Source organism: Amblyraja radiata, chromosome 8 (assembly GCF_010909765.2).
Source record: "Amblyraja radiata isolate CabotCenter1 chromosome 8, sAmbRad1.1.pri, whole genome shotgun sequence".
NCBI lineage: Eukaryota > Metazoa > Chordata > Chondrichthyes > Rajiformes > Rajidae > Amblyraja > Amblyraja radiata.
In genome coordinates, this window is record NC_045963.1 from 68,052,568 (window position 1) to 68,075,130 (window position 22,563).

The 22,563-nt window shown below is 47.2% G+C and overlaps 1 protein-coding gene across 13 annotated transcripts in view; it reads right to left on the reverse strand.

Moving 5' to 3' along the window:
• Nucleotides 1-22,563, reverse strand: part of syne1 (spectrin repeat containing nuclear envelope protein 1) — a 440,240-nt gene that overhangs the window by 149,741 nt on the left and 267,936 nt on the right. For 11 of the 13 annotated variants that reach the window (XM_033026154.1, XM_033026164.1, XM_033026166.1 and 8 more), the window contains 10 exons: nucleotides 21,581-21,703; nucleotides 19,578-19,760; nucleotides 17,968-18,111; nucleotides 12,025-12,207; nucleotides 10,710-10,850; nucleotides 5,901-6,074; nucleotides 3,758-3,919; nucleotides 2,848-3,042; nucleotides 1,884-2,057; nucleotides 846-1,037 (listed from right to left, as the gene is read on the reverse strand). In XM_033026154.1, the coding sequence (XP_032882045.1) occupies nucleotides 846-1,037; nucleotides 1,884-2,057; nucleotides 2,848-3,042; nucleotides 3,758-3,919; nucleotides 5,901-6,074; nucleotides 10,710-10,850; nucleotides 12,025-12,207; nucleotides 17,968-18,111; nucleotides 19,578-19,760; nucleotides 21,581-21,703 (1,671 nt within the window). The remainder of the gene's footprint in view (nucleotides 1-845; nucleotides 1,038-1,883; nucleotides 2,058-2,847; nucleotides 3,043-3,757; nucleotides 3,920-5,900; nucleotides 6,075-10,709; nucleotides 10,851-12,024; nucleotides 12,208-17,967; nucleotides 18,112-19,577; nucleotides 19,761-21,580; nucleotides 21,704-22,563) is intronic. The other 2 variants (XM_033026158.1, XM_033026161.1) reach the window with 2 other exon arrangements.

Sequence of the window (22,563 nt, forward strand, 5' to 3'; positions counted from 1 at the left end):
GCTGTCGAGAGTCACGAGGCACCCGGCAGTTGGGTGCCACGGAGAGCAAAGAGGGATCAACATGCCTCTACTGAGTAGGAAAGAACTGCAGATGCTGGTTTAAATCGAAGGTAGATTACCTATGACTCTAGTGAGTACTTTTGTAACTTTGCCAGCGCCAGAAATGTGACGACTGTTTGTGTATTGGAAGCAAAAACAATGCATTTCTCAGTACCTAGCTACATGTGACAATAAGGAACAATTGAACCGGATGTCTGGTATTAAAGTAAGCTGGTATTTGTCAAATCAAGCCAATCCTTTGACTAACTAGTCCCCACATCATCATCTAACCACAATGCCAGATCTACAGGGGTATTTTAGCAACCTCAAACAAATGAGCACAAGCTGTGTGGTAAAGTGTCTGTGGAGGTTGCTCACGCATGGCAGGGTAGGGCAGACAGGCTTTAGTTTAGTTTAAAGATACAGCATGGAGACAAGCCCTTTGCCCCACTGAGTCCACACCGACCATCAATCACCTGTTCACACTAGTTCCATGTTATCCCACAGCTCCCTACACACAAGGAGCAATTTACAAACGCCAATTAATCAGCAAACCCACTCATCTTTGGGATGTGGGATGAAACCGGAGCACCCGGAGGAAATCCAGGCGGCCACAGGGAGAACGTGCAAACTCCACACAGACAGACAACACCTGAAGTCAGGATCGAAACTGGGACACTGGCGCTGTGAGGCAGGGGCTCGACCGGCTGCGCTGCTGTGCCTCATAAAGCAGCTCGACTGCGCTGAGAGTGGACAAAGTGTGTAATGGGGGTTAGCAAGGGGATGAGATTCATCCCCAGCCTTACTTTGATTCCGATCCTTTTGTCCTGCAGCAGTTTCTGCAGCTCCACCAAGCTCCCCTTCAGGTTGCGGAGTTTGTCCGTCAGGTGCTCGGCTTGTTCCCGCGTCTGGGGCTTCCCTTCCATGAGCAGGTTCTCGCTGTTGACGGAGAGCTCAGACACGGAGGCCACTTTCCGCTCAATCTGCATCAGTATGTTCTGCAGCCGAGGAAGAGAAAGAGAGGCAACTCAGCCTGCTTCCCAATATAGACAGAGCAGCACACCGAACCCGCTCCCGAGGCCCACCCACCACATAAACACAACTCACAGCAATCTGAATCACGGCCCATAAACCAGTCATAATGAGGCCAAGTCATTGAGTATTTTGCAGGTGGAGATTGACATTCTTGATTAGTAAGGATGTCAGGGATGAAGGGGAGAAGGCAGGATAATGGGGTTGAGAGGACAAGATAGATCATCCATGATTGAATGACGGAGTAAACTATGGGCTGAATGCTCCTAAAAATTATGAACAAACTTTTTGTATTGAGGTAACATCCTACTTCATCAAGTAGGTCCACAGATTATTGACTGGAAGCCCTGGCCAACATTTAGTCCTCATCATTTATCCTTCATGATGAGGTTCATGAAGTTCATCCGGTGGCATTTCAGAGACTTCAAGATATGTGTATGTGGATATGGAGGGAATGGAGAGATATGGATTATGCGCAAACAGATAAGAGTTTACTTCACTTTATTTACTTTAGAGATACAGTGTGGCCCGTTGGCCCACCGAGTTTGCGCCAACCATTAAGATCCTACACACGAGGGACAATTTATACTTTTACCGAGGCCAATTAACCTGCAAACCTGTACGTCTTCGGTGTGTGGGAGGAAACCAGAGCACTCGGAGAAAACCGACGCGGTCACGAGGAAAACGTGCAAACTCCGCACAGACAGCACCCGTGGTCAGGATCGAACCTGGGTCGCTGGCACTGGAAGGCAGCAACTCTACCGCTGCGCCACCGTGCTGCTCTTTGAAGTTCTCCAAGCTTAAACCAATACCTGACAGTCGGTCAGCTGATCCTCCATGTCCATGTGCTCTCCGGGGACTTCAAGAGCAGTGTCCAGTGCGGCCTTTGTCATCTGCAGCCAGTTGTCCAGCTCATCGGCCTCACTGCGATACATTTGCAGGGCTTGGATCTGCCGCTGTTCTTCCACCTGGTCATTCAACCTCTCCTAAAGGAGAAGACGGGATCCTTTTTGTTAAAAGATTCACAGGTGAGTGGGTGTTTTTATTAAACCTTGCATCCTAGTCTTCAAGCCCATCGATCTGCTCTGACCCACCGCCAACCAAGCTAACAGCCAGTCGCCATTTTAAATCACCCCCCCCCGACTCCTACTTCTTCCCATTACATATCAATGATGGTAAAGAAGGTCTTGAGGAACAGCATCTCTTGTTTCCAGATCTCTTGTTTAACTACCTTGTATCATTACCACCAAGCCCGTGTCCTCACACAACAGATACAGGTCACAACTCTGCTACATTTAGCATTTCACAGGAAACTTTCAGGACACTCAGCAGGTCAGGCAGCATCCCTGGAGAAAATGGATAGGTGACGTTTCGGATGGAGACCCTTATTCAGACCGAGTTCCTCACTATGCCATCCGACCTGCTGAGTTATGCCAGCACCTTGTGTCCTTCTGTGCATTAAACAGCATCTGCAGTTCCTTGTTTCTACGATATGAAATGTTCCTTTAACTTAAATCATTGACACCATTTTGCCTTGCACCATTATCCCTGTAAACACTTTATCTCTTTTAACCAACCCCGTACAGACAGCACCCGTAGACAGGATTGATCCCGGGTCACTAGCACTGCAACGCAGCAACACCTACCGCTGTGCCACAGTGCCGCCCTTGATCTACTCTGAAGGACCACTCTGCCAAGTGTCTCATTCTGTCCGCAGTCCACGGCTCTGTCTAAAAAGCACAAGCCTTCAAGAAAGTAAACCGAGAGCCCGCAAACCTCCAGAAGCTGCTTCTTCCCCAAGGCTTTCATCCTGATGGTGGCCATTCTCTCGGCCAGGACGGTCAGTGTGGACTGCATGGCCAGCTGGTCGGCAGTGTCGGCATCCACCGTGTCCGACACCAGCTCTTCGGCAAAGCAGACCTGCAGCTCGTTGATCTCGTCCTGAAGGGTCACGATCTCCTCCATCAGTCCCTGGGACACAAACATGACAAACACCCGTTGAGACGTGAGTCTATGGAAACCCTCGGGACGCCGAGCTCAACATTGAGCTGTGCCAGTGTTTCAGAGAGCAGAGACCATCAGTGATTTAGAGATGAGCCTCTTTGAGGGCAGTCCACTGATCAAACTAATCAGGGGCATTTACATTTAAAAAAAAATATCAAAATAAACAATATTCAAATTTAATAAACACATACAAATCAAGAACGGTGCAAAAATTCTCCTGACATTCTCAGAGGCTCCGCATACATTCATCAGTGTTGTATTTGGTAGCGTTCACAGAAATGAATGAATGAATGAATGAATGAATGAATGAATGAATACGTTTATTGGCCAATTATCTACACATACAAGGAATTTGCCTTGGTGCTCCGCTCGCAAGTAACAACACGACATACAGTAAACAATTAAGAATAAAACATAAAACTTTAAGAATAAAACATTATAGTTTAAACTTGTGAATTAATTAAAATACCAGAGCAAAAGGAGGCTAGACTTTTGGTTATTGAGTAGAGCTACTGCGCGTGGAAAAAAATATCATTATACCCGGCACCCTTGCCACTCATGTGCTACTTTGCCACCCCAACTTGGGGTGAGATCCTCTCTGTCTGGGGGGGCGTCTCCACCACACCCTGCCCCCCAGCATCCAGCAGCGGAAGGACGCTAGATTAAACACGGACATGCATACCTGCTGTGCAGCCATCTGGAGGTCGTGACTCTCGCCTGCAAGGAGCGACTCGCCGAGCTTCCCCTCGATCAGCTCCATCTTGGTCGACACCGACTGCACGGAGTCCTGATACTTCTGCTGCCGTTCCAGCGCCTCGTAAAGGGTGCGCTGCTTTTCGCTGATCTGCCAACAGGGAGAGAGGTTCACTTACGCACTGCGTGGCCAGGTAACATGTTCACAGCATTCACTCCAGAACCCATTGACCAGAAACACCTTCCCCGGAACGGTGGGCCAGTGGGAAAAGCTATGTAATGGAATAATTCCCTAATGGAGGATAGGTGTTCCTCCCAAGGCAACACCATTGAGAAGAGGCACACGTACTTGCTTCTTACTTACACACACACATAACACATAACACACACACACACAAGCTTTCACCAAAAATAACTTTGAAACGCGTTAAATATATTGCAGACAGATACCTTCGGCAAGAATGCACATCTCGGACTAAACCTAACATGAATGAATGAATAAGTTTATTGGCCAAGTATGTACACATACAAGGAATTTGCCTTGGTGCTCCATTCACAAGCAACAACACGACATACAGTAACAATTAAGAATGACACATAAAACATTAATAATAAAACATTACAGTTTAAACATGTGAATTAAACATGTTTAATGTTTAATTCACATTTAATTACATGTTTAAACATACCAGAGCAAAATGAGGCGACATACTTTTGGTTATTGAGTAGAGCTACCACTCGTGGATAAAAGCTGTTTTTACGTCTGGCTGTGGCTGCTTTAACATTCACCAAAGATTGGCTTAAATTCCACTCCCAAAGTGTTGATGGTGCCCCAGTGTTTGAGCTGAATCTTTCATTCAAGCTGCAAGCTGGAAAGGAAATCCTGCAGCAATGTGTTCATTTAAAAGACACATCTTTCATCTGCTTCTGTTTCCACGTGACAATGTCGCTAAAGTAACAAGTCACCGCAGAAAATAACAACTTTATCGCAGATAATGATGCCAATATCTCCAACTCAGTCCTCAACGCGAATTTGCAGTCTGCATCAATGTGCTAGTGTTAATTTAATTCTATTTGTGGATAGGTTTGTACGCAATGGCATAGAGTTTAATGGAGATGTGTCGGGCAATTTCATTTTTATCCAGAGGGTGGTGGATGCTTGAAACACACACCTGGCTTGGTGGTGGACACGATAGTGGCATTTAAGAGGCGTCTAGATAGGCACGTTAAGTGCAGGGAAGAGAGGGATATGGATCATGTACAGGCAGATGAGATCAGTTTAACTTGGTACCATGTTTGGCACAAAACATTGTCGGCAGAAGGGCTGTACTGTTCTACCTTCTTCTTTTATGTCTTCTATTCCTTGTGACGGCTGGGGAGAGCCTGTTTCAGTGTTGTCCGTTATAGGGAAAGGAACCTTCTATTTTTACTGTACGAACACATTTGTGGAGGACAAGGATAGGTGATGTTTCAGGTCAGGGCCCTCCTTCAAATTAATTGCAGTAGGGGAGAGAACGCAGGAAAAGTGATGGATGCGAAACAAAGTGATAGTCACAATGAACTGCAGATGCTGGTTTACAAAAAAACACAAAATGCTAGGTAACTCTGCAGGTTAGGCAGCATCTTTTTTCCAGCTTTCTTCCCCCCTACTACAATAAGTCAAAACACATTAAAAGCCCTCCAGAGATGCTGCCTGACCCACTGAGTTACTCCAGCACTTTGTGTTTATGTTTTGTACTGTAGTTCCTAGCGTCTGGCATCTGTAGAGGTCCACTCATACATCCAGCAAGCCTTTGATCGCAGTAAACAGGCAGGAGAATGGGGTTGAGATGGACAGACAGATCAGCCATGATTGAATGGCAGAGTAGAAGATGGGCCGAATGCTCCTAACTCTGCACCTATACCTAATGAACTTATAATTTAAAGAGGGCACCACAGCAACAGCAGCTTTTCAGGAGGGAATGGATGGACAACAAATGTCCATCTTGCCTGCCATGGAGAGGACTTCGCCAAGAAGCGTGCCTTTGTCTCCGTTACAGGCCGTGATGGTCAGCTCCCACTCTTGGCCAGGGAATGAGCAGGGACAAGTACTCGGATGGAGAAAGGAAGCACAAAACATTGCCCAAACTTACCACATTCTTCAGCGTTTCCCAGGATCGCTGAAGGTCATCGAGCTTGGACGAGGCCTGGTCTCCCAACGAAGACTCGGAGGGTTCCTGTGGAGATGCAGCACCATTCATGATCTCCACATCAGAGGCTGCTGTCTGCAACTCTTCTGCAGACAATGTTGTGTGATAAGCACTATCCTACAAACATAAACACTCGCAGATTGGGACTCGCAACTACTGAGGTCAGGGACAAAGGATGATAAACCACAAAATGAGGCACAAAGTGCTGGAGAAACTCAGCGGGTCAAGGCACCTCTCTGGAGAACATGGATAGGTGACGTTTTAAACCACACCTTCACATACCTCCGTTTTAGAACTGTTAAGACTCTACAGACAGCCCCCGTATAATAACTTTTATGACACAGCATCATAAGCGAGTCTCAATTTTCCCCCTTCTCCTCTTCCTCTGTAGATCTTCCCAGCACCCATTGCCCAATTCTTTACCCATTACCCATTCCTTGCATCAACCTCCTAACTGCAATCTTTGTTCCCATGAAGGTGCAGTTACCAGCACAGCTCTGTGTCTCATTTAGGATTGGTGGGGTAACCTTTGTACAACAGCCCTGTCCAAACTTCAGCTCAGGATTGTATCCGTTAAAATCTGAAGCTTTTGGTGGGACTCATATACAGCAGTCATGAACTACTATCTACCTCATTGGAGACCTTCGGACTACCTTTGATCGAACTTTATCTTGCACTAAACATAATTCCCTTTATCATGCATCTGACCACTGCGAATGGCTCCATTCTAATCGTGTATTGTCTTTCCGCTGACTAGTTAGTGCACAACAGAAGCTTTTCACTGTACCTCAGTACACGTGACAATAAACTAAACACATGTTCTTAACACTTCATGCTCAGTGTTTGCACAAGCATCTGTAATTTCAAATTGCATATTTTGTTTTGGATGTTTTGACTAGGAGGTTTAGTGCCTGCTCCTGCTTCTATCTTCCTGCATACTCAGCGACTGGAAGGACCTGCATTCTGGCAGGGCATCTGTTGGCATTTCACCGCACCCTTCATTTGCAGAACAGTGTGGAGGAATAGATGGAAGGTGCCACAAATGCTTCTGCCACATCGTGGGCTTCTGCTTAGCTCTAGCAGTTTTTCCTTTGAAGATGCTGGAGTAACTCAGCGAGTCAGGCAGCATCTCTGGAGAGACAGAATATGTGATGTTTTGGGTCAAGACCCTACTTCAAGCCCAGTTAGACTCTACAGACTGCCCCTATATAATTGTATGATACAGCATCATATACGTGTCTCAATTTTTCCCATTCCCCCTTCGTCAGCACCCAAGTAGACATTCCCAGCACCCGTTGGCCAACACCCCTTGCCTTGCATCAACCCCATAACTGCAATCTTTGTTCCCACAAAGGTGCAGTTACTAACAACAGCCCTGTGTCTCAATTAGAGGGTAGTTTTTACTCAACTCCCTTTTCCAAACCTTCAGCTCAGGGATATGTGTGCTTAAATCTGCAATCTATAGAACACAGAATGGTGCCACACAGAACAACGCCTTTAGCCCACAATGTCCGTGCCGAACATTAAGCCAAGTTAAACTAATCTCCTCTGTCTGCATGTAATCCATATTCTTCCATTCAGGGCCCTTGGCAGTGCGTTCCAGACACCCACCATTCTCTGTGTAAAAAAAAACTTGGCCCACGCATCTCCTACAAACTTTGCCCTCTCACCTTAAAGCTTTGCCCTCTGGCCTTTGACATTTACACCCCAGGAAAACGGTTCAGATTGTTTACCAAATCCATGTCTCTCATAACGTATATACTTCTGTCACATCTTCCCTCATCCTCCAATGCTCTAGAGAAAAACAATCTAAGGGGCATGTTGGTCAGCCTGGGCAAGTTGGGCCGAAGGGCCTGTTGTCGCGCTGTATGAATTTATAGCAGTCCTATTTTCTCCTTTGGTGGCTCAGTGTGTTTGCGGGCTGAAGGTGAAGCATCTTGGAGCACTCCCCAATGCTAAATGCTTCCACACAGAGCGTACGTTATGGTCAGGGTGGTAACTGGGAAGGAAGAAAACGTCTCTCTTTAAACCACTGTTTCCTGCAGGCCCACTGCGGCACTCAAAGTGTGGATGCCAAGTGTGATGCCAGGCATTGGTCAGTAGTTGGCACTTCAACTCATGTTTAGTGTGCAGTAACTCTTGAAACGCAGTGAGTGAGATGACCCCACTGGATAAATTCCAGACGCACCTCAGAAACGACGTCAGCCGACTGTCAAAACACCTCTCAACACTGACTGTCCAGCCCTATATTTTAAGAGTGAGGCCATGTTTGAGTGAATGATGGACTGAGAGGAGTGCATGTTCTTAACAGACCCAAATAGAAATAATTAAAAATCAGGTTAATATTTAAAACTCCTTTACAGAACATAGAAAAGGAGATGTTATTCAGCTGGATGATAGAGTGGAATAGTTAATGCAGTAGAGGGGTCGCCTTTAGTCAGCAGTTGAGTAACGGACAAGAGAGATGGATTTCAATGGAAAATGTTGGCGGAAGGCTAATGTGCTGGAGGGATGGATGGGCTCAACGGGGAAGTTAAAGAATTGGAGGGAGAAGCTTCAAAGGGCCAGCAGAGCATTGGGAAAGCGGTCACAATGGCTCAGCGGTAGAGTTGCTGCCTTACAGCGAATGCAGCGCCAGAGACCCGGGATCGATCCAGACTACGGGTGCTGTCTGTACGGAGTTTGTACGTTCTCCCCTTGACCTGCGTGGGTTTTCTCCGAGCTCTTCGGTTTCCTCCCACAATCCAAAGACGTCCAGGTTTATAGGTTAATTGACTTGTCCCAAGTAGGTGTTAATGCGCGGGGATCGCTGGTCGGCGCGGACCCGGTGGGCCGAAGGGCCTGTTTCCGCGCTGTATCTCTAAACTAAACTTGACAGACCAATATTTGGGCAGTCGTGAGGGGCATGAGGGTCAGAGAAATAGAGCAAAAAGTGAATGAGCAAAAGCCTTTAATGGCAAAACAAGGAGACTTGAAGCACATGTCACAGTGTGTGAAACATGGGGGAGAAGAATAGGCTTATAAGATGCATTAGAGAACTGTAAGGTTTGCATGAATGGCCATTGTTCTTGTATTTGTGGAGAACTCTCTTTATTCAAGGTATATGGTTTTCACAGGCTGAGCCAGCATTTAATAGTCCACCCCCTAATTGTCCTATAGAAGGTGGTGGCGAGCTGCTTTCTTGAACCCCTGCAGCCTTGAGGTGTGGATACAGTGGGGAGAGAACCCCAGTATTTTTACCTCGTGACTGGGAAGAAATGGTAATATCTTTCCAAGTCAGGATGGTGTGTGGTTTGGAAGGCAACTTCAAGAGTCAAGAGTGTGTCATTGCCCTATGTCCCAGATAGGACAATGAAATTCTTGCTTGCTGCAGCACAACAGAATATGTATACGGGAGAAAAAAAATTTCAGCGTGTATATATACACATGCACACATACTCAATAAATAAACAAATATGGTGCAATAATAATAATAGTCTGTTGTAGTTCAGAGCTTATTTGTTGCCGTGTTTAATAGCCTGATGGCTGTAGGGAAGAAGCTGTTCCTGAACCTGGACGTTACAGTGGCTCTCCCATGCTTTTGCTGCCCTCATCCTTCAAGCTGGTGGAGGTCGTGGGTGCAGAAGGTGCTGTTACAGGAGTGTCAGTGAGTTGATGCAGCGCATCTTGTGGATGGTACAAACCGCTGCTGCCGTGTATGGGTGGTGGTGGAGTGAGTGCATGGTGGTGGATGGAGGAGGGGGGGGGGGGGCTATCAAGGAGGCTGCTATGTCCTTTATGGTGTTGAGCCCCATGAACGTTGTTGAAGTTGCACTCAACCAGGCAAGTGGAGACTATTCCATCACACTCCTGGATTTGATCTTTGTAGATGGGGAGTCTTTGGCAAGTTTCTCGCACCAAGATTCCTAGCTTCCAACCTGCTCTTGCAGCTACACTGTGTACGAGGCTTCTCTAGTTCAGTTTTTCATCAATTGTAAACCCCTCCGGATATTGAGAGTGGGGGATTCAGTTATGGTATCACCATTGGATGTCAGGGGTACCAGCTGGATTTCCGCTTGCTGGATGTCATCGTTGCATGGCACTTTGTGTGGCATGATGGTTATTTGACACCTATCAGCCCAAGCCTAGGTATTGTCCAGGTCGTGCTGTATTCTCTACACCAGACCGTACACTTGAAAAAAGATCTTTGATGAAGCAGCTGAAGATGGTTGGGCCTCAGAGACCATCTTGAGCAAGTCCAACAGAGACCTCCTGTGAATGTTTTGAAGTGCAGCATTGAGACTCCAGTTGGATCCGTTACTAACCACCTCCTTTGGAGGAGATTGCGGCTCACAGGACTAACAGGCACCATCAGAAACTACAGGATTTCACTTCCTCAAGGGCTTGGGTGACACGGTGGTGCAGTGGTCGAGGTGCCGCCTCACAGCACCAGAGACTTGGGTTCGATCCTGACTTTGGGCGTTGTCTGAATGGAGTTTGTACGTTCTCCCCATAACCTGCGTGGGTTTTCTCCGGGTGCATCTGTTTCCTCCCACACTCCAAGGTTTGTCGGCTAATTGGCTTCCGTGAAACTCTAAAGTGTCCCTAGTGTGTGTAGGATAGTGTTAGTGTACGGGGGGGTGATCGCTGATGGTGGGCCAAAGGACCCGTTTCCGCAATGTGTCTCTTAACTAAACAGAACCAGAGTAATGGGGACATCCATGCACTGATCAAGCATGCCGTCAGCGTGAAGGGTCAAGCAGAAGGTAGTACCTGGTTAACAGACACATCAGCATTAGCCACAGGTGAGGGAGAGCGACAGGCTGTCGGGGAGGAAAGCTCGCTGTTCGTCCCCTCTTCCCCAGACTCCTCCGTGACAGGTGAGAGGAGGGTGTGACAACGCCCAGCTGTCATCTGATACAAGCCCGGCACAAGCAAGACCATTCAATCAGAGAGAGAGGGGGTGGTGGGGGGGGGAAGAGAGAGGGGGGGGGGAAGAAAGAGAGAGGTGAGAGGGAGAAGGGAGTCACGTAAATAAAAATCACACAGTAAAGCACAAACCATTGATAACATTTACAATCTGCCTTCAGCAACATGAAGCAGATACGAATTGTTTTAAAATCTCTGGCGATAACAACACAGATTGGAGATACAAGGAACTGCAGATGCTGGGATCCTGGAGCAAAATACAACCTGCTGGAGGAACTCAGTAGGCCAGGCAGCATCTGCGGAGGGAAATGGGTCTATTCTCTCCAGGGATGCTGTCTGCCCATTTGAGTTCCTCCAGCACTTTGGTGTTTAATACAAAAAAAAGATTAGCATCAGTTCACGCCCACTCCACCCGGGGCAGCAGAATAAAATCAGCCTGGAACGTTATAGTGTGTAGGAAGGAAGTGAAGGCTCAGGTCAGGCAGCGTCGCTGGAGAGAAGGAATAGGCGACGTTTCGGAGTAGGAAGGAACTGTAGATGCTGGTTTACACCGAAGAAAAGACACAAAAAGCTGGAGTGACTCAGCGGGTCCAGGCAGCATCTCTAGGGAGATGGAATAGGTGACCTATTGGGTCGTGACTCTTCTTCAGACTGAGAGACAGGGGAGAGGGAAACTGGAGGTGGGAAAAGGTTGAGAACAAATCAGAGCCGGCACGGATGACCGCGGAAAGGTGGAGCCCACAATGGTCCATTGTTGGCTGTGGAAGAGTTAACTTTTATACGGTTTCCAACAAAGCGCCTTATAAGACAACATGTGCAAGAAAGAACTGCAGTTGCTGGTTTAAATGCTGGAGTAACTCAGCGGGTGAGACAGCATCTATGGAGAGAAGGAATGGGACCCTTCTTCAGTCTGAAACGTCGCCCATTCCTTCTCTCCAGAGAGATGCTGCCTCACCCGCTGAGTTACTCCAGCATTTTGTGTCTGCCTTTATAAGAAAACATTGCAATTACAGGGGGGGACGGAATCGCAGCCCTGGGGAGCCGGGGAAGATCCGGCAGTTTGCTACAAGCGGGAACGCGGGTAGACAATGACATTTGAACATTGCAGCCGGGCTGGGCTGGGGTGGGATCGAGTGGTGATGAGAGCGGGTTGGCTTACCATGACCACGGAAGGGTGGGCCGAGTGTGCGTGCAGCGGCTCCCCGTCCAGCTCCTCCAGCCCCTCCACCTCGGTCACAGTCAGCAACATGGTGGTGTGTTTCGCCTTCATTGTCAACATCTTGCACTTGCTGTTGAGCGCCGCGATTTGCTCCTGGTAGCCCTTGATCTTCTGTGCGAAGTCCTGGTCGTGGATTAAAAACAGGGGACAACTCAGCAATGCTGTCTCATCTGCAGCCGGGACAACTCAAGCTTCGCTGCACCCTCCCCACTCTGTCTCTCTCTCTCGCTCTCTCTTTCTATCTCTCTCTCTTCTCCATTTTCTCTCTCTCTCTCTCTCTTCCCCTCTCTATTTATTTCTCTCTCTATCTATTTCTATGTCTCCCTATTCCCCTATCCCCTCTATTTGTCCCTCTCTCTCTTTCCCCCCCTCTATCTATCTCCCTCTCCCGCTCCCCTATCTCTCTTTCCCTCTCTCTCTCCTACAATGAATGAGGTCGTCTCTCTGTCTGAAACCAAGCGTCAACAGACAGGCCCCGCCTGCAGGATATTCAACACACAGAGAGAGCGAGGGAGAGGGGAGTGGAGGGGGTGGCGAGCAGAACAGGAGCTGACAACACACAACCACTATAAGATCTTTGCACACAACCTCTGCAGGCGCTGTCTGCACAAACAGGAAACGGTGCCACTGGTCTCACCATCAACTCGCTGTTAACACACAAAATAGAGAGGAGGAGGAGGGGGGGAAGGTTTAGCAAGAGGCGAGTTGTGAAGGTGCGTTGCTCACTGGAAGACAGGCGGTCACAGCTGGAAAAACAGCGGCCACAAGGCGCGGAGGCTTTATTTGGAAGATATATGCAACCAGTGACGGCCCAATATCGAGGGCGCAATTTACAGCGTGGATGGCCCGGCCCGACCCGGCGCTACTCTATCGCCCTGCGCCTCTCTTATTTCCTCTCTGTCTGTGTGTGTTTTTTGTGTGTATCTCTCTTGTTTCTCTCCCCCTCTCTTGTTTCTCTCCCTCTCTCTGTCGCTTCCTCTCTGCCTCGGTTTGCTGGTGTAGGTTTCACACGCAGTTGCAGGTGGAAATCAGCAGCGGCTGAGAGTGCACAGGGTTCCGGCCCCCAGTTCCATGCCTGGCCGGTTCTCGAGTCGGTGCCGTGGGTCCAGAGCCGGCGGATTCATCATGAGTTGGGGGGGAAAGGCACAGCGAGCCGAGCAGGCGTTGGGGTGGGAGTGGAATGAAATCCCGCAGGAGAGGGAGAGAGAGAGAGAGAGAGAGGCGCTCACTCCAGGTGCGATCCGCACATTTGCATCTACTCGAAATGGAGACACAAGGGACTGCAGGTGCTAAAATTCCAACAAAACACAAAGTGTTGGAGGAACTCAGCGGGTCAGGCAGCATCTATATAGGGGAATGGACAGATCCGAAACGTCGTCTGTCTATTCCCCCCCACAGATGCTGCCTGAGCCGCTGAGTTCCTCCAGCACTTAGTGACTTGCACCGTTATTCCAGCATCTGCAGTTTCCTTTTACTGCCGGGAGAATCTCATTGTGTCAGCCAGCAGCTGTGGATAGGAATGGATAGGATAGGATACTATTTTCTGTGTGCTTAAGCAAAGCAAGAATTTCATTGTCCTATACAGGGACACATGACAATAAACTCACTTGAACTTGAACTTGAATGGGCAACATGGTCTGAAGAAGGGTCCCAGAACGAACCGTGTCCACTTCCCTCCGCAGATGCAGCCTGACCTGCAGTTCCACCAGTTGCACTTTTTAATGTGAGGGGGAAAAGATTTAAAAGGAACCTGAGTAATAACTTTATCACACAGAGCGTGGTGGGTGTGTGGAATGAGCTGCCGGAGGAGGTAGTTGAGGCGGGTAGTATTCGCAACATTTAAGAAACGTTTGGACAGGTACATGGATGAGACAGGTTTGCCCACACCGACCAACATATCCCACCTGCACCAGTCCAACTTGCCTTTGCTTTGGCCCATATCCCTCTAAACCTGTCCTATCCAGATATCTGAAGAAGGGTCTCGACCTGGAACGTCACCCATTCCTTCTCTCCAGAGATGCTGCCTGTCCCGCTGAGTTACTCCAGCATTTTGTGTCTACCAGCCTAAATACCTTCTTAAATGTTGCGATAGTCCCTGCCTCAACCACCTCTTCTGGCAGCTCATTCCATACACCCACCACCCTTTGTGTGAAATCTGCGGTTTAGAGGGATATGGGACAAACGCAGGCAGGTGTGACGAGTGTTGATGGGACATGTTAGTCGGTGTGGGCAAGTTGGGCAGAAAATTTCAATATTCAATCTTTTATTTCAGATTTTCAGCATCTGTAAGGTTTGTGTTTTGCTTGGATGACAGAAATAAAACATATTGACAAGTAAACACCAAATAACCTACAGTAAGAAGGTATAAATTATGGATTACAAAGATAAAATTAAAACATATATTTCATTCAATATTCTCAAAATAAATAAAATCTCTGGTAATGCAATTCCATGTTTGCATTACAATTTCAGCATCAAAGATGCTTTAGCAATATCCAAATCTGTGTAATAAATGACTGTGGAATGAACAACTCCTCTGGTAGGTATTTGCAGCAAATGTACCTGGGATTGACATGATTGTATCTATGTACAGTATGTATGTGTATATCTGCTGTGTTTAGATATCTGCTATGTTTAAGTACATGTGACAACCTAGTGGAATTCATTGCCACAGAAGGCTGTGGAGGCCAAGTCAATGGATATTTTAAAGGCTGACATTGATATAGTTTGATTAGTATGGGTGTCAGCGGCTATGGGGTTGCGAGAGAAAGATAGATCAGCCATGATTCAGTGGCGGAATCGACTGGATGGGCCGAATGGCTTAATTCTGCTCCTAAAGCTTATTACCTTATATAAACCTAAACCTCCATAATCCAGAATGCGAATGTCAGCAAAAGTGGGACTTTGTCCACTACACAGAACTCTGACCATTGCGTGACTTTGAGCACTAATCTATGGTTAGTGGGAGTCCAAGGTAACGACAGGGGATTTAGTGCCTTGGTTATCAAGGCAAACAACAACCTATCTCTTCAACTAGTCACACGGAAGCACAGTTACTGAGGCATGGATGTTAAAATGACAAAGCAATTGTCAATTTCAGCAACAGAGAAATGTAACTATTAGACCAAGATGGAAAAAAAAAATTTTAAAGGCTCCACCAGCATTTGAACAAGGCTCCAACATACAAATTAACTTAATAATAATAATAATAATACACTTTATTGTCATTGTAAATACATACAACAAAATTTCAGGTGCACTGCCCGAGCGGAGCTCCAACGTATCAGATAAATAATAACGAATAACAAAAACAGCAAGAAATCAAGCACAGTTAATTTGTGCAGGAAGGAACTGCAGATGTTGGTTTAAACCGAAGATAGACTCAAAAAGCTGGAGTAACTCAGCGGGACAGGCAGCATCTCTGGAGAGAAGGAATGGGTAACGTTTCAGGTCGAGAGTGGCTGAGGACCCGAAACGTCACCCATCCTTTCTCTCCAAAGATGCTGCGTGTGTGCCTGTCCCACTGAGTTACTCCAGCTTTGTGTCTATCTACAGTTAATTTGTAGTCACTAAGATTCAATCAGCAATTCATTTAGAATGAACTTGCATTGACCTTTTCTCAATTGTTAGGTGTGTAAAAGTAGCAGAACCGTATGTGTCTTCATGTACTTTAATGGTAAATCGCTCGGTATCTGGAGCTGTCCACAAAATCAGACACACATCTCTTGCTTTCTACCTTTCCCTGGGCACATCCTGACAGGTGAAATGTCTTAAACATGAAACATTAACTATTCCTCTTTCCACTGGTGTGCCTAGCCTGTAACTTCATTGGAGATCTTTTAACTATCTTTAATTGGACTTTATCTTGCACTTAATGTTGTACCCTTAATCCATTTCTGCACCGCAGATGGCTTGATTACAATCATGTATATAGACTTTTCTTTACTAGATCGCAGGCAAACAAAAGCTTTCCACTGTATCTCGGTACTCATGACAGTAATAAGCCTAATTAATACTAAAGACTGCTTGCATCAAAGGCAGGCCTGAGGATTAATCATAGTTATTTTTTATACCATGAGGGGGGGAGGAACCTCATTGAAATTTACTGAATAGTGAAAGGCTTGGATAGAGTGGATGCGGCGAGGATTCTTCCACTAGTGAAATAATCTAGGTCATAGCCTCAGAATTAAAGGACATTCCTTTAAGAAGGAGATGAGGAGGAATTTCTTGGAATTTCTATGGAATTCTTTGCCAGGCTGTGGAGGCCAAGTCAATGGATATTGTTATGGCAGTGATAGATTCTTGATTAGTGCAGGTGTCAGAGGTTATGGGGGAAAAAGGCAGAAGGCAGAAGAAGACAGAGAGTGGTGAATCTCTGGAACTCTCTGCCACAGAGGGTAGTCGAGGCCAGTTCATTGGCTATATTTAAGAAGGAGTTAGATGTGGCCCTTGTGGCTAAGGGGATCAGAGGGTATGGAGAGAAGGCAGGTACAGGATACTGAGTTGGATGATCAGCCATGATCATATTGAATGGCGGTGCAGGCTCGAAGGGCCGAATGGCCTACTCCTGCACCTAATTTCTATGTTTCTATGTAAGAATGGGGTTATGAGGTAGAGATAGATCAGCCATGATTGAATGGTGGAGTAGACTTGATGGGCCGAATGGCCTAAATTCTGCTCCTATCACTTTTGACCTCTACTTTAGTATGGCTTGATTGTGCACGTGTATAGTGTGGTCTGATTTAATTGGGCAGCATGCAAACAAAAACCTTTCACTCTGCCTTGCTACACGTGACAATAATACTGTGTACCTATACCAATACAGTCAGCCTTCCAAACAAGCAGCTCTGACAAGACAGACTAAATGACAGTCTCCATCCAGTGCTGTAATTATTATTAAAATTCATTGTTGTAATAATTATATAATTTTAATAAAATACATTTTATTTGGACATTAGGTTAACATTTATGAGATTTGTTATGCATAGGTTGGCTGCTAATTTCTAGAAGAAAAAAATATATGACACAAGGACTGCAAATGCCGGAATCATGAGGAAACACAAAGTGCTGGAGTAACTCAGCAGATCAGGCAGCATCTGTGGAGAGACTGGATAGGGAATGTTTCGGATCGGGACCCTTCTTCACTCAATGGATAGGTGACATTTCAGGTCCTTCATCAATCTAAGTATCTGAACCAGAAGCGTGTCTATCCACCCCCTCTACAGATGCTGTCTCACCTGCTGAAGCACTTTGTGGTTTGTTTTAGAAAACGTGGCTATGTTTCAAAGATTTTAATTGGGCAGGAAGCACCTTGGGATAGCTACAGCACTGGGTATACAACAGTCTGAGTTTAGTTTAGATATGCAGTGTGGAAACAGGCCCTTTGGCCCACTGAGTCCGTGCAGACCAGCAATCCCTGCCCACTAACACACTCCTACACTCACTGGGGACCATTTTTCCAAGCCAATTAGCTAATAAACCTGTTTAAGAAGGAGGGTCTGAAGAAGGGTTTCAGCCCGAAACGTTGCCTATTTCCTTCGCTCCATAGATGCTGCTGCACCCGCTGAGTTTCTCCAGCATTTTTGTGTAGCTTATAAACCTGCATGTCTTTGCAGTGTGGGCAGAAACCAGAGCTCCCGGAGAAAATCCACATAGGTCACGGGGAGAATGTACAAACTCTTGTACAGAGAGCAGCCACAGTCAGGATCGAACCAGGATCTCTGGCACTAAGACAGCAACTCTGGTGCTGCACCCACAGTTCCGCCCTAATTAGTCGCTGCCTAATTTGATGCCTTTGGGAGCTACAAACCTCTTGCAAGCGGCTGAACTGTCCTTGTGTTGAGATCTGTGTTGAATTGCGCGCGGGGTTTGTTTGTGCATTACCTTGTGCCTGGAGATCTGGGCCTGCAGCTGCTGGATGTTGCTGGTGGACACGGGCCTCTCCTGGATCTCCCGGTGCGCCCTTTCAATCAGCTGCTGGAGGTGCCTCATCTCCTGTCCATACTGTTCATACTGAATCACTGCCTCCTGCAGCACAAAGTGAAATGCAAAATGATTGCTTACTATTAGACAAACTTTCCCCAGTTTATACAGGAAGGAACTGCAAATCTTCGGTTTACACCACAGATAGACACAAAATGCTGGAGTAAATCAGCAGGCCAGATATCATCTCTGGAGAAAAGGAATAAACTTTCCACACTTTAGTTTTTTTTAGAGATACAGCGTGGAAACGGGCCCCTCAGCCCACCGAGTGTGCCAACCAACGATCACCCCGCACACTAGATACATCCTGCAGACTAGAGACAATTTACAGAAGCCAATTAACCTACAAACCTGGACGTCTGCAATGTGGGAGGAAACAGGAGCACCCGGAGAAAATTCACGCGGTCACAGGGAGAACGTACAAACTCCCTACAGACAGCATCCAAAGTCAGGATCGAACCCGGCTCTCGGGCAGCAGCTCTACCGCTGCGCCACAGTTACAAACATAAAGGGCCCATCTTAAAATAATTTTGTGGACATCAATGATTATGGTGACACAAGGAACAGCAGCTGCTGGAATCTTGTGCTGGAGTAACTCAGTGGGTCAGGCAGCATCCGTGGAGGACATGGATAGGCGACGTTTCAGGTCGGGACCTTTCTTCAGATTGATTGTACTCGGGAAGAGAAAAGCGGAAAAGAGGTAGGGTGGATAGAGTCTGGAAAGTGATAGGTGGATACAGGCGGGGAGGGGGCTATTGGCACAACTAAAGGCTGGAAGGCTAGAAATTAAAAAGGGACTAATGACTGTCCGATAGGGAGAGAAGAGGAATGAAATGTAAAGCCAGAGGGAGGGGTTTGGGTGGAAGAGGACAGGGAAAGGGGGGAGGGGAGTGGGAGAAATGTATGTGCACCAGGGTAGAAGGGACACAGGAATGGAACAGGGGGACTGGAAAATTGGAGAATCCAATGTTAATACGGTTGGGTTAGAGGCTGCTCAAGTGGAATATGAGGTGCTGTTCCTCCAATTTGCGTGTGGCCTCACTCTGGTAATGGAGGAGTCCCAGGACAGTATGGGAATGAGGTAGGAGAGTTAACATGTTTGGCAGCCAACACATGGTTATGTTTCTGCTTCACTTGCAACTGAACCCGAGTAAGATTCACCACAAGAGCAGCATTTATTGAACTGATCTTTCACGTCTCCTCCCCTTTGCCTCGTGACTGCCGAGGAACCTGGGCAGATGATCTTTTTGTTCTCTGGATGATGGAACTCATTGGCTGGCCGGGTGCTTTTGAAGGAGCCATGGTGAGGGGATGCAGCGTGCCCATTGTGCCAAAGTGGGGAGAGGGGTCGGGCATCTTGTTCAATGATATGGGAGGTAAACTAACAAGTGTCACCAGGTTGCATCGGCCACCCAACTCCTGCGGTCCCCAGATGTCCACCCACCCCGACTGGCTCGCAACAGGAAACAATGCAGCGCTGCAGCCTCTGGCTGCGCCTGATGCAAGCCCACCTGCAGGATGTTGCACTGCTGGATGGCGGTGTGCTGCAGACGACTGGCTTCCTGCTGCAGCCTCAGCGCCGTCTGGCAGATGGGCAGGTTGGTGACGATTTCTTCCGGGATGCGCAGGGCGGCCTGGAGTTTCTGCACGACCTGTACCTTCTGCTTGAAGCCCTCCATGTCAGCCAGCAACCTCTAGGCAGAGGGAAAACAAGAAAGCACACCGTCAGTCCAGAAAGATGCACCGCACCTGAACCGTGTGCTGGACGCAGATCTGAAAGTAATTCCATAATCATGCCTCAAAATTCCTGTAAGGGAAGTGTGTAATGGGAGATGGGATTGGACAAAGATTTAGGATGAAGCCTGATTTCCATTGGGATCCTAACCCATTCACCTTCATATTAAAGGGCCTGCCATCTATCAGAAGTGTTACTTTGGACAGGATTGGGTACAGACAGGCTTCTCGATTACTCACTTTAAACCTCAAAAAGAAAAACAATGGAACTCGTGAACTGGTAAGAATCTCAGTACGTCATGTGGGGGAAAAGTAATCACCAACAGTATGGATCTACAGTGCCATTCTACATTCAGGTAGCCAAGTCACGATGGCACACCTTGCTATGAATAGATCCGCATCGTGGGCAATCAATGGTGGCCTCCATGTTAGGACTAAAGGGCCTGTCCCACGAGCACGCGACTCCATGCGGCAAGAACAATCTAAGCGACTCCATGCGGCAAGCGCGACCTAACGTGGTCGCTTGAGCCGTACGGCCTCGCGGGGCCGGTCCCACTTAGATCGCTGGAGCCGTATGGATTTGTGCGGAGCTGGTCCCGACATCGCGCGGGGCTCCGAAAAACTGACCGTGTTTACAAAATTCCGCGCGGCAACAGCCTGTCGGCCCGCAGCCGCCTCGACGCCGTATGTCACGCGTGAACTTCCCGCGGACTTCGCTCGAACTTCATGTCACTCACTCGACCTGCTTCTGGTTAGGTCACGCTTGCCGCATGCAGGTGCATGCTGGTGGGACAGGCCCTTTAGGTCGTGCTTGTCGCATGGAGTCGCATGCTCGGGTAGACAGGCCCTTAACACTCCAGCACACACACTGATGGGGTGAATCACAAGGAATACGGGGACCTGTTTTTGTTTACATGGTGGTAAACGATGTGGTGCAGTTACGTACATCACGGGTTAGTGCCAAAGGAGTTGGTCACATACCCACTCCTACCTAGCTTTGTTAATGGACGTTTTGGCTCTGCAGATCTGTGAAAGCCACATCGAAAGACTTGTCCACATACAGGCCTTGATGACACAGTGGAAGGCATGAGAACAGTCAACCTTGCCTCAGCTAATAACAATTTTGTCAGGCATCATAACATGATGTGTTCATGACCCAAGAGGGAGACTTTTCACCTTGTTTCTTTGAATGGTGGTATTGCTAAGTAAGATCAGTCATGTAGCGAGATGATGAGGGATTAAAGGATTATTGTCCTTAGAGCAAACCAAAACCTGCAAGATGGTAAAAATGTGAAATAAAAGAGAAAGCAACGGAAACACTGGGTCAGGCAGCATCCGCAGAGAGAAAAGCAAAGCAAATGCTTCAGGTCACTAACCCTTCCTCAAATCTTCGGCCTGAAGAGTTGACTTTGTTTCTCATTCTGCACACGCTACCTGACCTGCTGGCAGTTTGCAAAACATTCATGATGTTATATGGCGTTTGGGTTGAATAGATTGCTTTCATCGACAATCATATGGGGAATTGTAAGGAACACAGATTTAAGATACTTAGCTCAAAATGCAAGAAATAATTTTTTTCGGCAGCAGTGGCTAACTTGAAATGATGGTGGAAGCAGATTCACTAACAGGAAGTTGACTAAATCCTGAAGGAAGGACGATTTGCAAGTCTGCAGTGTAAGGGCAAGGGGACGTAACCACCTGGTTCACTCTTTCAAAGAGCCACTGCAAGCACATGTTCTAAATGACCAACTTCTGTGCAGTACTGTACATTATCTGGTACCTGTCTTTGGAAGAGTTGCTCCTTTAGGCAGAGGCGAGCGAGCTCAGGAGACGTCAGTGTAACTTGGGCCTGCTTCACCATGGCTTGCAGGCTCTTCACTTCGGTCTCAAACTGCTCCATATCCTGTGTGAGGTTCACAAAGCTGGTCAATGAAGTCAACTCATTAATGAGGTACCTGCGGCACTTGGTCACTGCCGCTCAGCCTGCCGTGATGGGTTTTCACAGCAATCCCTCCCAACACTTTCAATAGAGAACAAAAGCCGAGGTTCAGTGAAAACCTTTAGTTGCGTGCTAACCAGTCAGTTGAAAAACAATACGTGATTACAATCAAGTCATCAACAGTGGATAGATACATGAAAAAAGGAATAATGTGAATAACATTTAGTGCAAGATAATGTCCAGTAAAGTCTGATCAAAGATAGTCTGAGGGTCTCCAATGAGGTAAATAGTTGCTCAGGACTGTTCTCTAGTTGTTGGTAGGATGGTTCAGTTGCCCGTTAACACCTGGGAAGAAATTGTCCATGAATCTGGATGTGTGCGTTTTCACACTTCTATCCCTCTTTCCTGATGGGAAAGGGGAGAAGAGGGAGTTGCCGGGGTACGACATCCTTGATTATGCTGCTGACCTTGCCGAGGCAGTGTGAGGTGTAAATGGAGTCAATGGAAGGAAGGCTGATATGTGTGATGATCTGGGATGCGTCCACAATTCTCTTCTGGCTAGCTTCTGTTAATCTTAGAATGCTCTTCCAGTTCACAGACATCAATCAGTCTCCGTCAACCTCCCCAGGAAATTTATGTGATACAATGTTTCTCCATCATTGATTCATTTGTATTGTAATCTTTGGAATTTTCCTCCCTCAACCTCTTTGGTTCCCCCATCTCCTCTCAGACATCTGTTCATCTACGTAGGTGGCTCAATGTCATAGTTTGGCTAAAGCTCCTGTGAAGTGCCTTGAGAAGTTTTATGATCTTACAAGTGCAAT